This window comes from Melanostigma gelatinosum, assembly GCF_949748355.1.
Source record: "Melanostigma gelatinosum genome assembly, chromosome: 12".
NCBI lineage: Eukaryota > Metazoa > Chordata > Actinopteri > Perciformes > Zoarcidae > Melanostigma > Melanostigma gelatinosum.
This window is the reverse complement of record NC_136645.1, coordinates 16,946,499-16,959,895: the sequence shown is the minus strand read 5'-3', so window position 1 is coordinate 16,959,895 and position 13,397 is coordinate 16,946,499. Positions and strand designations below refer to the sequence as shown.

Genomic DNA, 13,397 nt, shown 5'->3' with positions numbered 1-13,397 from the left:
AAGCAACGGAGCGTCTTGAAATTCTGTGAGATTGACTGACAAACTGTAATTAGTTCCCTGCTGAATATGTACTTTAGCACAAATGAAAGGGTAGGAGGCACTCCGAATGTTTGTTGGTGCAACAATTGTTTTGTGCAGGACGTGCAATTTGACTGTCTCCAGTTTTACAAGAATCCCTAACTGACTTGGGTGGACCGACTGATTTTGTTGAGGTTTGTGCATGGTTGAGGTCGTGTGCGCAACCCCACCCTTACTTTGTTTGTGTCTTTCTGTGGGAGACAAAAAATAGGGTGAGAGTGAGCAGGAATTGACCTGTAAGGCAGAAACTGTCAAGTCTTGTCTCAAGGAGTGGCCATCAATCCACATTGAATGGCATTTGACAACCCCGCCCCCCCGCCGTTTATACATATACATCTATACATATATGCATAATGCAGAATCATGTCTCTTTTTTGGAAATTCAAAGAAAAGGTTCATGATAGAATTCAATGTCTCTTAATAAGGCAAAAATGAAGGCACTATGTGCATGATGCCACGTCTGCTATTTGTCCTCTGAGTGGTCTCTAAGTGTCCAACAGCTTGTGTGACTAGCAATCAGTTCGAGGAGCAATGAGAGAGGACAGAAGAGTGACCTGTTGAGGGGACAGGGAGGTGGAGTGTTGCGGAAGGTTGGAGAGAGGTGGATCAGAGGACAGAGGGGGGTGCAGTGAACTCGCCTGTAGCCTCGCCGAGGCAGAGCCGATGCAAGTACAGTGGGGTGGGGGGGGGGGGGGGGCAGGGTAGAGTGGGTAATTACAGGGGCCCAGAGAGGAGAGGCCTGTAATCAGCCTGCCCTCAGGAAGGAATGCAGCTCATATTCTCATGTAATTACTGCCATTTAAACAGCCCCAGCTTCCAAACACTCATCCCACTGTACTGCTCACCTATTCACTATACGTACTTGCGCACATGCACAGACTCCCGCACACACCACACACACTGACTGTGTGTGTGTGAGACAATCGGTGACAGAGAAGGACACATTTTCAACAAGACTTCCAAATGGAGGAATTGAGGTGTCAAAATAAAGAGCGATTGAGAAGCAGACTACAGACTGTGTGTGTGTGTGTGTGTGTGTGTGTGTGTGTGCGCACCATAGTTAATGGCTGTGCAGAATACGGGCCTCTAGAGGAGCCGGCTCCATGTGAATACCCACCATGGCAACCAGCCACTCTGGGTAGATCTGCGCAACTCTCATCAAGCAGCTGAGCAGTGGCGCCTTGCACTCAACACTTATGTCTACACACACGCACACAGAGTCTCATTCTACCATATGAGTTTGACCTCCAAGTAATAGTTGTGACATTGGTCTGTAATTTCGAGAGGATAATAGGAAAACAACGTTGTCTCACCCACTCTGTCTCCTCTCCCTCCCACCCTTCCTCTGTCTCCCTGTCTCCCCCCCCCCCCCCCCTGATAGTGATTGATGGTGCCGCTTGTGTACGTCTGTGTTCCCATGCAGTAGGTGGTCGCCAGGGCACACACAAACAGCACAGGGCCACTTTTTGATGGACTATGATTAATGAGCTCTATGGGGGGTGGCGCCCCCTAGCTGTGATAGAGCACACTTTCAGCCACGACATAGACCCCCCCCCCCCCCCCCCCCATCTATTCAAAAGCACCAGTAGCAGCAGTGGGATCACAGCTACAACACAAGCGCAAATCCTCTTAGCGTTCCCACTCTCGCAGTCACACTCTCCCACACATTCAAAAATACAGTCACAGAATCCCACTTGGAGGAGGCTGACACAGTGGGATATATTAATCCACAGTCTATTACAATGTTACAAACACGCCCGCCCTTCCTCTCATACACACAAACACACACTTTGCATGTAGTGTGGGTCCATGTGAAACAGTTATCAGTAAAAAAAACACTGCTGACTGCCATTGGGCGTCATTTACTGCCTTATTTACCACATAGTTAGATAACGTGTTTACGTGTGTGTGCGCATGTGTTTGTGTGTGAGTATGTGAGTCGGTCTGTCGGTTTCCCCCCTGGCGTACCCTCCAACAGGGCTGATTAAGTGTCATTATAACCAACCACTATAAGGGCTTATGACAGAAGGTGAGTCCTTTAAGAAAGGGGAGGTCACACTTCATTTACAATTAGTGGGTTGTAGGTCAACACACCTTTGCAGCTAAGAGTGTGTGATACCACTCTATTTACAAGCACATCTGTAAATGAGGTCTTGCAAACCAATGCATTTGCTGTGTGAGCACATGTGCACGTATACGTGCATTATCATGTCCTCATGCTTGCTTTCTCTACTCCTGCCACCCGGGCATGCTGGATGGACAAGCGAAGCATTTCTGTCACTCTGCATCTCCATCACCTGCTCGGTCTTCTCCCTCTGCCAATCTGCTTTCCAGCCTCATGTTACCTCTCTCTCTCTCTCTCTCTCTCTCTCTCTCTCTCTCTGTCTCTGTCTCTGTCTCTGTCTCACACTTACACACACACACATAAATATACACCTTTTCTATCCCTCTTTCTTTCTCTGGCTCACACAGATCTTCCATCTTTCTTACTTGCATTTGCTTGCACTTTGCGCCTTGATCTTTAAATGACATCGTCACCCTTGTATCCTGAGGAAAGGGGGCTGTTTTACACTACACAGAAATAACCACCCTGCAGACACCTTCAATCGCATGTTGAAACCAATCAAAGTCGTGACATTTCCTCATCTATGATGAACTTCCAACAAATTGCTGCTCACAAGCTCCTGTAACAATCATGATAATTTACGAATATTATGTGATTCTAAGTTGACAAAATGTGGTTAATATATATATATTAAACACATTTTGTCAACTACATATATACAGTATATATATATATATATTTTTTTTTTCAATTACATTTAGAACAGTTGTTTGTGTTCTGTTGTGTCCAAAGTTAGTGTTGAGATAACAAGTCAACAATTTCCCCTGTATGTCCAACAAAACAAGCCTCTCATAGTACACACTTAAGAAACATAGTGAAGTCAAAACAAGACTCCAAAAAGCTGATTTATTTTTCATGTTTTATATAGCAAATATTTTTAGAATATGACTTCATGCCTTATAAGGATCTATTTATATTGGTTTGTGTATTGACAAAGTATTCATTTGCACAGCACCACCAGGGGTGCTTGCTAGCTAATCACTCTTTTAAATAACAAAATAAATGTGGGATTTTTGAAATGCAGCAGTGGTTCTTCAAGAAAAAGCTTCAAATGTGTAACTAGCTGTAATTTGCACACTATATAATGTAGTGTATAAATGTATTGTATATAATGTATAATGTGTAAGTTCTGAGAAAGTCTTATGATGGAGGTAGCCAAGCTGCTTTCTCTTGTTTCCAGTGTTTGTTTTAAGCTAGGCTATGCTAACACATCTTGGACCTGTTGCTGTGCAAGACACACAAGACGAAAATGACATTGTTTTTTTGATCTGACTCTTGGCAAAATGGCAAGTCAGTGTATTCCTCTAATATCAGCCCTTGCTTTTGATCTTCTAAAAGAAATAAAAAATAATACCTTGTCATTTTACTTGTTAGAGGGGTTAAATAACACAAAGAGCTACTGTCAGAAAAATAAGGTAAGCATCAAGGAGGACATGAAGAGGAATGTGTGTGCCTGACTGTGTGAGACATGAAGTCTGTTAGTTAGTCACCATGGTGAGTCTACAAAGAAACAGGCCGCAGAGCAGCGTGGAGCCGCCGCAGGTGCACAACTTGGTGGTAGTATTAAAATATCCAAACAAGACCTTTCAAAGCCAACGTGTGGAGGGCTTTACGAGCGAGCACACGGAGTTGGATCTGTGTCACTCTTAGCGGGACGTCAACTTCTGCTTCCTGCCTCCTGTTGCCTCACAGCAACCGTGATGAAATGAAAATGATGGCGTCTTTTAGTCGATAGTGAATCAACAACATTTCCTAATAAAAGATGACCAATACCCCCCCCCCCCCCCCCCCGTCTTGCTCAAAAGGGCTGGTTATACAGTAAGTGTTTGTACGCGTGTGTGTGTGCATGTGTGTGTGTGTGTGTGTGTTCAGTCAGATGGGTTAACTGCATGAGTTCTCACACCTCATCCGCCTTTGTTGATGTGAGAAGTGATGCTGTGTTGCTCCAACCTGCACTCATGTTGCCTCATGCAATGCCTGATGCTAACACATGCACACACACACACACACACACACACACAAACACACACACACACCGAGACTGGCCCACTCACACATTCAGTGATTTTTCCATCCAACCCATCCTCCAAATCCAGACACTTGCTTTTTTCCAGTCTCCACGTCGCCTCACTTCATCATTTCCCTCCCCGATGTTTTTTTCTTTTCTCTATCCTCCTGTAGCGAGTAGTTTTCAGGCTGATGAGGATGAGGTCAGTCTGAATATCAATCACTCAATGTAATTGTCCTTTAAGGAAGGCAAGGAGAGACTGTCTCCCAGCATCCATCTCTGTCTCTTTCGACCTGCCTCTGCAGGGCTTCCTTGCAAGAATGATGATAATGAGGTTGATAGGGTGAGGATGATGGATATGCTCAGCCCATCAATGCTACATAATGTCTGCTGATCACTCTATTTATTGGCCTTGTTTCCTCCATCACCAGCAGTGTTATCACATTTGACGATCTGTCCTCACAGCTGTTTGTCCTTAATGGGCTCAGCGAACCGGTTGAGCCTCATCGTTGTGGGCTATAGTCTTTCTCTATGCGTGTGTCTTTGTGTTTAAGGTTGTAGGATGTCATTCGAAGTTTAGTGGAGCTGCACAAAGTGCTTTGAATCCAGCAGGGAGGAGGCAAGGAGGACTGGAGTCAGGGGAGGGCCAGAATAAAAGCACTCCAATGTCAGACACCCAACTGAAAAGCAGAAGGGAGGTGTGACAGTGTGCTGTTGTTTGTTTTTGTTTTTGACCTTATAGGACACCTAAGAAAAGAAAGATTCCTGATCTTTCCAAACACAACCTGACCCAATGTCTTTTATAGTGTTGTTCTGTTGTTAGGCTCCTGCGAAGTATTCTTCTTCCGATGCTTTATTCTCTCTTGATCTCTTTTCCCCCACTGAGTGCAGAGTTGGGATAGCGAAGGCACTGGAGAGGACAGTAATGACTCACTCTGTAAAGGTAATGATAAAGTACTGACACTTTAGATTCCACTTTTGCTAGAGGCGCTGGGGCCAAGAAAATTACAGGTGTGTGTGTGTGTGTGTGTGTGTGTGAGAGAGAGAGAGAGAGAAAAGAGAGGGTGGAGAAAGACAGAGGGCAGAAAGAACAAGTTTCCACGTCAAGTTGAAACAAAGACAGACATTGCTGTGATTCATTTTTCTTGCCAGTTATTATGGCAGTCCAGTGTTGTGTGTTTGTGTCCTCTGTTGTCTCCATCGTCTCCACTTGTCTCTTAGTGTCTCTTGACCAGTCTTTGGCCAGCCTTCCTGTTTTCCCATCTTGTCACCTCTATCCAGATTCCCTCTACCTCTCGCCTACGCTCTCGCACCTCCACTGACACTCCGACTCTGAGTTACATTGAACTGCAGCTCTGCACTCCGACACACAGTCACCGAAGGAGGGGACTCCTTCAGCTACACTATCAGTTTAGCATACATGAATAAGAGTGGGTGAGAATGTACTGTATAAGCATAGGTTGTCATCTGGTGTCCGGGTCTACGTGCGTGTGTTCCTGGGATCTTGTGCTCTGGAAAATAATAGCCAGAAGCCTGTGTTTGCTTTCTAGCCGTCTGCTGTCTGTCATTAGAGTAATAAAAGACTTGCCGTGATGCACGGCGAGGAGTTCTTGTCTTCCTCCATTCTGCACAAATTGCCGGCTGCTGAGCTCTGATGGATGTTTGTATGCTGGCCCAAAAACACAGGTTCCACTTTAAACCCCCAGCTCCATTATCCAAGAGAGAGACAGGGGGACAGAAAGAAGCTGTCTGTCTGTCTGTCTCCTGCCTCTGTCATACAAAAGTGTTTTCATTAAACTGTGCCTCACTGCAGGCCCTAGGACACACTGCATAGTGTGCAGGGCTCTCCTCCCATTCTGTCTCCGTCTGAACCACTGTCTCTCTATGTTTGTCTGTCTCTGCTGCTGTTATTCCTCTGCCTCTCTCTCCCTCTCTCTCTCTCCCCGTCCCCCCTCTCATCGTGCCTGAAGAGTGACAGGCTGTGTTTTTCAGCCGATGTTTGAACACCGAACGATCAATGCCGGACAAAGGGAAAGAGCGGGGGTGAGGGGCGGGGAGGGGCAACACAATTGGTTATTGACTGTGAATTCAAAGTCTGAAATACTGGAGGCGACAGCTTAGTAAGAGGAGAGCAAGGAGATGTGGGGAGAGAAAACAGAGAGGAGAGGACTGTGAGAGACGCACAGTGATGTACCGGTATGTGATTTATGTTCAGGGATAAGTATCACTTTGAGATGTGTTCATTTTCTCTATCCACATTTGTTTGTCTTTACCTGCATGTTCAGTTATAGTATCGTACATGCTTAATTGTATGTGTGGACACCTCCCCAGGGTGTAACCTGTAGGAGCAGCAACGTGTGTGTGTGTGCGTGTGTGTGTGTGTGTGTGTGTGTGTGTGTGTGTGTGTGTGTGTGAGAGAGAGCGAGAGAAAAGAGAGGGTGGAGAAAGACAGAGGGCAGAAAGAACAAGTTTCCACGTCAAGTTGAGACAAAGACAGACATTGCTGTGATTCATTTTTCTTGCCAGTTATTATGGCAGTCCAGTGTTGTGTGTTTGTGTCCTCTGTTGTCTCCATCGTCTCCACTTGTCTCTTAGTGTCTCTTGACCAGTCTTTGGCCAGCCTTCCTCTTTTCCCATCTTGTCACCTCTATCCAGATTCCCTCTACCTCTCGCCTACGCTCTCGCACCTCCACTGACACTCCGACTCTGAGTTACATTGAACTGCAGCTCTGCACTCCGACACACAGTCACCGAAGGAGTGATTTTGTGATATTCTTATATCATTATATATATATAAGATTTTGTGATATTAAGTGTTTGTACATTTGAATTAGGGCTCTCCCCTTTTATTTGATGAGTGGACTCTATCTTGGTTAACGAAGTTTTTTTTTTTTGTCAATTAGTAATTTTTAAAAGCTGAATTTTTCATGCTGAATGAATTATTTCCATGAAACTTATGAGCACATCTCTGGTAAACGGTTCTTTTGCATGATTCTTTGTGTAGTAACTAATTTACAGATTAAAACGATTAGTCTACAAAATTGTTGTGTGTATCCAGTACTACCATGACTTGTGTGGTGGAAAATAATCTTTTTAACCTCCGTGTGAGAAATAACCGAGATGAGAAAACTCTTAAATATAAAAAACATATTTATTGAACAGACACGAATAATAATTCAGCTGAAAGGATAGAGCTCTTTCCCCACAGATGGTTCGGAGGTCTAACAACAAGGAATAGTTTAACAGAGTATATGTTCAATTCAATTTATTTTTCTATAGCTCAAAATTACAAATTTGCCTCAGAGGGCTTTACAATCTGTGCACATGTGACATCCTCTGTCCCGGAACCCTCGCATCGGAACAGGAAAAAACTCTCCCAAAAACTCCATTAACAGGGAGAAAAGAGGAAGAGACCTGTGGGAGAGCAGCAGAGGATAATGCACATTATCTCACCCCCCCCCCCTCCCCTTCACAGATGTCCTCCTTCTCCTCTGTCTGCCGATGCATCCACGAGGCCAGGTTCCCACGCCTTGGTATTGTTTTCGTGGGAAGAGGGTTAAGTGGTGAGATCAGGATGACACAACATCAAGCCAGACATGAAAATACCTTCGATAAGATAACATTTATTATTAGCTTTTAAATTAGTCTGGTTGGCCTTGTCTGCAAATATGCAGGTTTAAGCGATGCAAGTTATAACTATGGAGAAGTACATTTGCAAATACAAATAAGCAGATTTAGTCGATGAAAATAGTGCAAACATCATCTGTCATTTTGATTGATTATATTATATCATTACTTATTAATATATGTATATTCTGATCACACTTACCCACCCATCCCCAGAAGTAGCATTCCCTCTTTTACGATACAGCACTGGGGTCTAGGTGGAGTAAAACTTGGAGTGGTGAGGGTTCAGTTTGGGGTCAGCGGTTCAGGAACAAATGTAGTTGGTGCAAGGTCCTTCCAGAAGAAGTCACTGGAGAAGAACAAGGATGTGTTTGCGCTAGAGACGGGATGGAGAGAGACAGATTAAGGATGACGGGTCCATCCTGGATGGCTGTTGGGCCTAGAGCAGCTGTTGCCCTTTCTGACTGTCCTGTGGCCAGAGCACTACCAGGCAATGAGCTGTGCTACTTCGGCTTTTTTTGTTCAGACCCCTTTTGCGGTGGAGAATATTTGGGTCAAAAGATGGTCCCGTCCGTTTGTCTCAAGATGGTACAGCCTCTTGAATCCCACAACTCCCTGTTGGCTTTGGTTTGAATCACGCCACAACTTTCTCTCCCACTTCCTTCATGCTCAGTGCGCCTCTTTGCTTTCCCTTAATGTTTCAGACAGTCTGTCAAGGGGAAACAGTGGGATGGGGGTGGGGACGCGCTCCCTTTGTTAAAATAGGAGATGGTATCTTTCTAAGTAGTTTCTCTTGTTCCATGGTTGTGGAATAACTGATCAAGTTGGGCTTGATACATTTTGAAACCTGAACACTGCAAATTTGTCTGCTTTAAGTCTCATTCTGGAAAAGTAGCCGCATTTGCCCTCCCACTTCTGTCTGTATTGTCTGAATGTAGATAATAAGATTTAAAAACTGTAGCACCACAAGTTATGCCCTCAAGTGTGTGTGTGTGTGTGTGTGTGTGTGTGTGTGTGTGTGTGTGTGTGTGTGTGTGTGTGTGTGTGTGTGTGTGTGTGTGTGTGTGTGTGTGTGTGTGTGTGTGTGTGTGTGTGTGTGTGTGTGTGTGTGTGTGTGTGTGTGAGTCAGGGGAGGAAAGTGCACTGGGCTGTACGTCCCCATACCTTGAGGGCATCTACTGACTGGAGCCGACCCTGTCAATCTTCCATTCAATGCTTATTGAATTCAGCTCATTTTTGTAAGTGGAGCAAAGTTTTGGATTGGAAGGTCTGATCCATTAACAATTTGTAAGAACTTGTATTCCCCGAAAGACAAAGTCAGAAATTGATGATGAGATTTTGATAGGAGATGATGTTTAGACATTGCATAAAAAGAATGGAACTTTTCTGGCATCTATTTTTGAAACATACTTTAATGAAGTGTATCGTGTAGTTTGTGTGCTATACATATCAGGTTCCAGGCAGACCATTGTAGCTGTACGGTGGTCAGGTTATTCTTCATGCCAGAGGCTATACTGTAATCCTGTCACGTGACACAGTCTTCGCCAGTCTGCCAGTGCTTCAGTGTTTTGCTCAAACACACAAGGATAGAATTCAGCGGATGGAGTTATGGCACGGAGTAAGCTTGCATCATATCGTCTGCCATCCTGCAGCCCTATATAAGGGTTAACAGCTGGAGATGTGATTTGTTTGACAATTGATGTCAAAAACAAGGCAGTACATAGCAACGTTATCAGTACACCTACTTCAATCCATCTACTGTTGTGCAAACTAGTATCATAACCGATAACATTCCAGCATTGATATACTGCCTGGGATCTACCCATGGTTATTCAAGAAGCACGTCCGAGCGAAGAGGTCGGCAATATTGTGTCCTTCCTGCCAGGAGAAGCTCTTGGCAGCATGTGCCAGGAGGAATTTGTCACATTGAGAATGTCGAGGGATAATGTGCGGTCAACAGGACCGGTCCGCGGAAGGTCAGCAGCTCTCCTCCCCCAGCTGAGAGGCATGCACTCCCCCAGAGAGACCAGAGCAGGAGGCCTGCATTGACCTGATTACTGGAAATACAAGGAGGTGAAAAATGTCACCGTGCCGTTCCATTTACAGTGCAAACTGTCAACACCTTGAAATACACTAAAATCGTTGCCTTAATGTATGCCATGAAACACTGGTGACAGATTTGTTGTTGAACGCTGGATTGAGACATGGTGTCATACACACATATACTATATTCTCTTCAGGTGTTTGGTGTTATTGATCCCTGAGGGATACATTTGTAATTTTGTTTATTTCTTACCCCCTCAACAGTGAGGTCAAAACACAGGGTCAGCCACAGAGCAGCCATCAAAATACTGATGAGGCTGCACTGCTCGAGTACGCCTCCAGCAGGCAGACGCTATAAGTCAGGCCTTTCCATTGCAATGCATCTAAATCACTTCTGTGTTCTGTGTTTTCAGAGAGCAGCGACTACAGCGAGGCCGAAGTTCTCCCCGACTCCTTCCCGTCGGCACCAGCAGAACCTCTCCCAGAATTCCTGCTGGAACCGGAGGACGCTTTCATCGTAAAGAACCGGCCAGTCCAGCTACGGTGCCGGGCATCACCGGCCACCCAGATCTACTTCAAATGTAACGGAGAATGGGTCAATCAAAACGATCACGTCACCAGAGAGAGCCTGGACCAGATCACGGGTAACTCACACACACACACACACACACACATACAGATAAGTGTACTGTAAACACAACTACACAAACACACATAGTTATGTCACCTTGTATTTCACAGACATAAACATCATACTCAATACAAACATCATTTTCAACGACATAATCTATTAGTTCCCATCGGACTTTATGTGCACGTTAACTGCATTTGGCCTGCAGCCAATGCATTATTTATATGCCCCGTGAAAAATGTGCCCCACTAATATCTCTGTCTCTCCCTCTGTCTCTCTGTCTCTCTCTGTCTCTGCCTGCTCAGGTCTGGTGGTGCGGGAGGTGGACATCTCGGTGTCGAGGACTCAGGTGGAGGAGCTGTTTGGGTTGGATGACTACTGGTGCCAGTGTGTGGCCTGGAGCTCGGCCGGAACCACCAAGAGCAACCGTGCCTACGTTCGCATTGCATGTCAGTACCAAGGATGTGTGTGTGTGTGCGTGTGTGTGTGTGTGAAGAAGGGAGCTAGTAGAAGGCCAAGTGTTTCCAACTTTTTGCTTGTCAAATGTGTCAGCTTAAGTATATATGCAAATATATTTGCTGTAGCTACCCATCTTAGTCCCTCGTGGAAACGGGTGGCATAGCGTGATTGACAGTGTGCATGTTTATGAGGGAATGAAGGGAAAAAAACAAGACACAGTGACAGAGGCTTTTTGAGGGCTTTGCCTGAGGTGTGTGTGTGTGTGTGTGTGTGTGTGTGTGTGTGTGTGTGTGTGTGTGTGTGTGTGTGTGTTTTTGTGTGACAGCCTATGTCACAGGTGTCACTGCTGTCACAGGGCAGCCTCCACTAACTGCTGACTACATCTGTGTCGCCTCCTGTAGACCTGAAGAAGAACTTTGAGCAGGAGCCACTGGGGAGGGAGGTGCGACTCGAACAGGAGGTGTTGCTTCAGTGTCGCCCCCCGGAAGGCATGCCCACCGCCGAGGTATAACTCTACCTCCTCCCCCCCCCACTCCCATTGCTTTTCTATCACTTCAGAGGTTACATTTGTGTTTATGATACTGAAGGGTAATAGTGCGAGATCATTTGTATTTTGAATAGCTCTGTATCTCCAGGGAGGCAAGAAAGCTGAGCTCTAAATAATAAGTCAGAGAGCAACATGAAGATGATGCAAAAGGCAGTATAGTAAAGGGCATTTGAGTTTGGGAGATTTAAGTCTATCCAGCGACGTGGATCAGTAATAATATGATGGTAAAAAGGCTGTGCTTAAATTCACATTGTGACATGTTTTAACTTGAAGCTGCTTTAACTGCGTGCCGCTATATCAAACTGTTTTATTTCTCTCATAAAACAGTAGTGCAACAATATATTAAAAAGAGAAAACAAATTATAAATTTAGATTTTTATTATTCGAGTAAACATTTATGTTCTGCCAGGCTGAATTGTTCATTACAGTAGCTAAATAACATGTTATTGTGTGACGTAAAAATAATTTTACCATGTGTTTTATCATAAAGTTATTGCGTGTGTTTGTTCGCTTGGATATTATGTCCATTAGTAAAGAGGATGTCTCAAAAATATAAGTGAGTTTGGACAAAGGAAGCCTCAAATTATATTTGTCATGAACAAACTAAAAATGATGATATATTGACAGTGTTTTGCAGCATTGAAGCGTGTTGTGAAGGCGAAATACTTTATGGAGTTGTCTGAATGCTTCTGTGTGTGCTGACTCATGTTTATGCAAACACCCTGTTTTGATTTGTACAATCATTTATATGGAGAGTTATCTGCCGAAATAATTAAAAGAATCCATCATTCAAAATTGCTTTAACACGGAGGTTCGAGATTGCAGACGTTATTGTTTTTTTAAGTTTCTCAACTAAAATGTGGGCTGCTGTAGTTACTTTTTCTATTTTCATGAATTTGATCACTTTGTCTAAATAGCCTGAGTATTTGTGTGCGTGCCTGCCTCTCTACAGGTGGACTGGTTGAAGAACGAGGATGTCATTGATCCATCGCAGGACTCCAACTTCCTGATCACCATCGATCATGATCTGATCATCAAACAGGCCAGACTCTCAGACACAGCCAACTACACCTGTGTGGCTCGTACCCTGGTGGCCAGAAGACGCAGCAGCACGGCTACTCTTATTGTTTATGGTAACGCACGCATGTTTTTCCTTCTCTTCCATTTTGGGGGGATTGGTTTATGAATCATGGCTTAACATAGTAATGAAAGTCATCCGTGTGTTGCTGTTCAGATTGGTTTAACGATGCACTGTGATAATAAGTGACTTGCAAAATGAGATACTTTAGTAGCTCAAAATGTAAACTTTAAATAACTGAATTAACTTTATGGATCTTTTACATGAGACGATGTTGAAAATTGAAAATTTAATATAATTTGGAAACCACCATACTCTATCAATAGGAACTATTTTCTGTGTATAAAAAGCCTATACAAGTGGTTGGTAGTTGGATAATGGATTGATGGGTTTATATCCTGATTATTATGTTAAAGATGACCAATGTATTAACGGCCAGACTTGCCTGTCTGTCTCTGTCAGTAAGCGGAGGCTGGTCTTCCTGGACCGAATGGTCAGAGTGTAACGCTCGGTGTGGGCGGGGCTGGCAGCGACGAACACGCAGCTGCACCAATCCGGCCCCTCTGAATGGAGGAGTATTTTGTGAAGGCCCGCCCTTCCAGAGAGTGACCTGCACAACACTTTGCCCAGGTGACGATGACATACTCATCAGTATTATTTATAACATCTTCAGGCAAAGTAATCAAACACTGAAATATTAGGGAACTTCCCAAATGGGGTATTTTGCAAGAAGTGCCGGGATGAATTTTCAAACTTTTAGAACATAAGATGCTGGAAAAACCAGGCTGTTGACCCCCACAT

At 44.4% G+C, this 13,397-nt stretch overlaps 1 protein-coding gene across 1 annotated transcript in view; it reads left to right on the top strand.

The window, feature by feature from the left end:
* Nucleotides 1–13,397, top strand: part of unc5b (unc-5 netrin receptor B) — a 46,413-nt gene that overhangs the window by 20,738 nt on the left and 12,278 nt on the right. Inside the window, exons 2-6 of the mRNA XM_079279724.1 lie at nucleotides 10,295–10,525; nucleotides 10,818–10,961; nucleotides 11,373–11,476; nucleotides 12,471–12,651; nucleotides 13,059–13,226. Coding sequence (XP_079135850.1) covers nucleotides 10,295–10,525; nucleotides 10,818–10,961; nucleotides 11,373–11,476; nucleotides 12,471–12,651; nucleotides 13,059–13,226 — 828 coding nt within the window. The remainder of the gene's footprint in view (nucleotides 1–10,294; nucleotides 10,526–10,817; nucleotides 10,962–11,372; nucleotides 11,477–12,470; nucleotides 12,652–13,058; nucleotides 13,227–13,397) is intronic.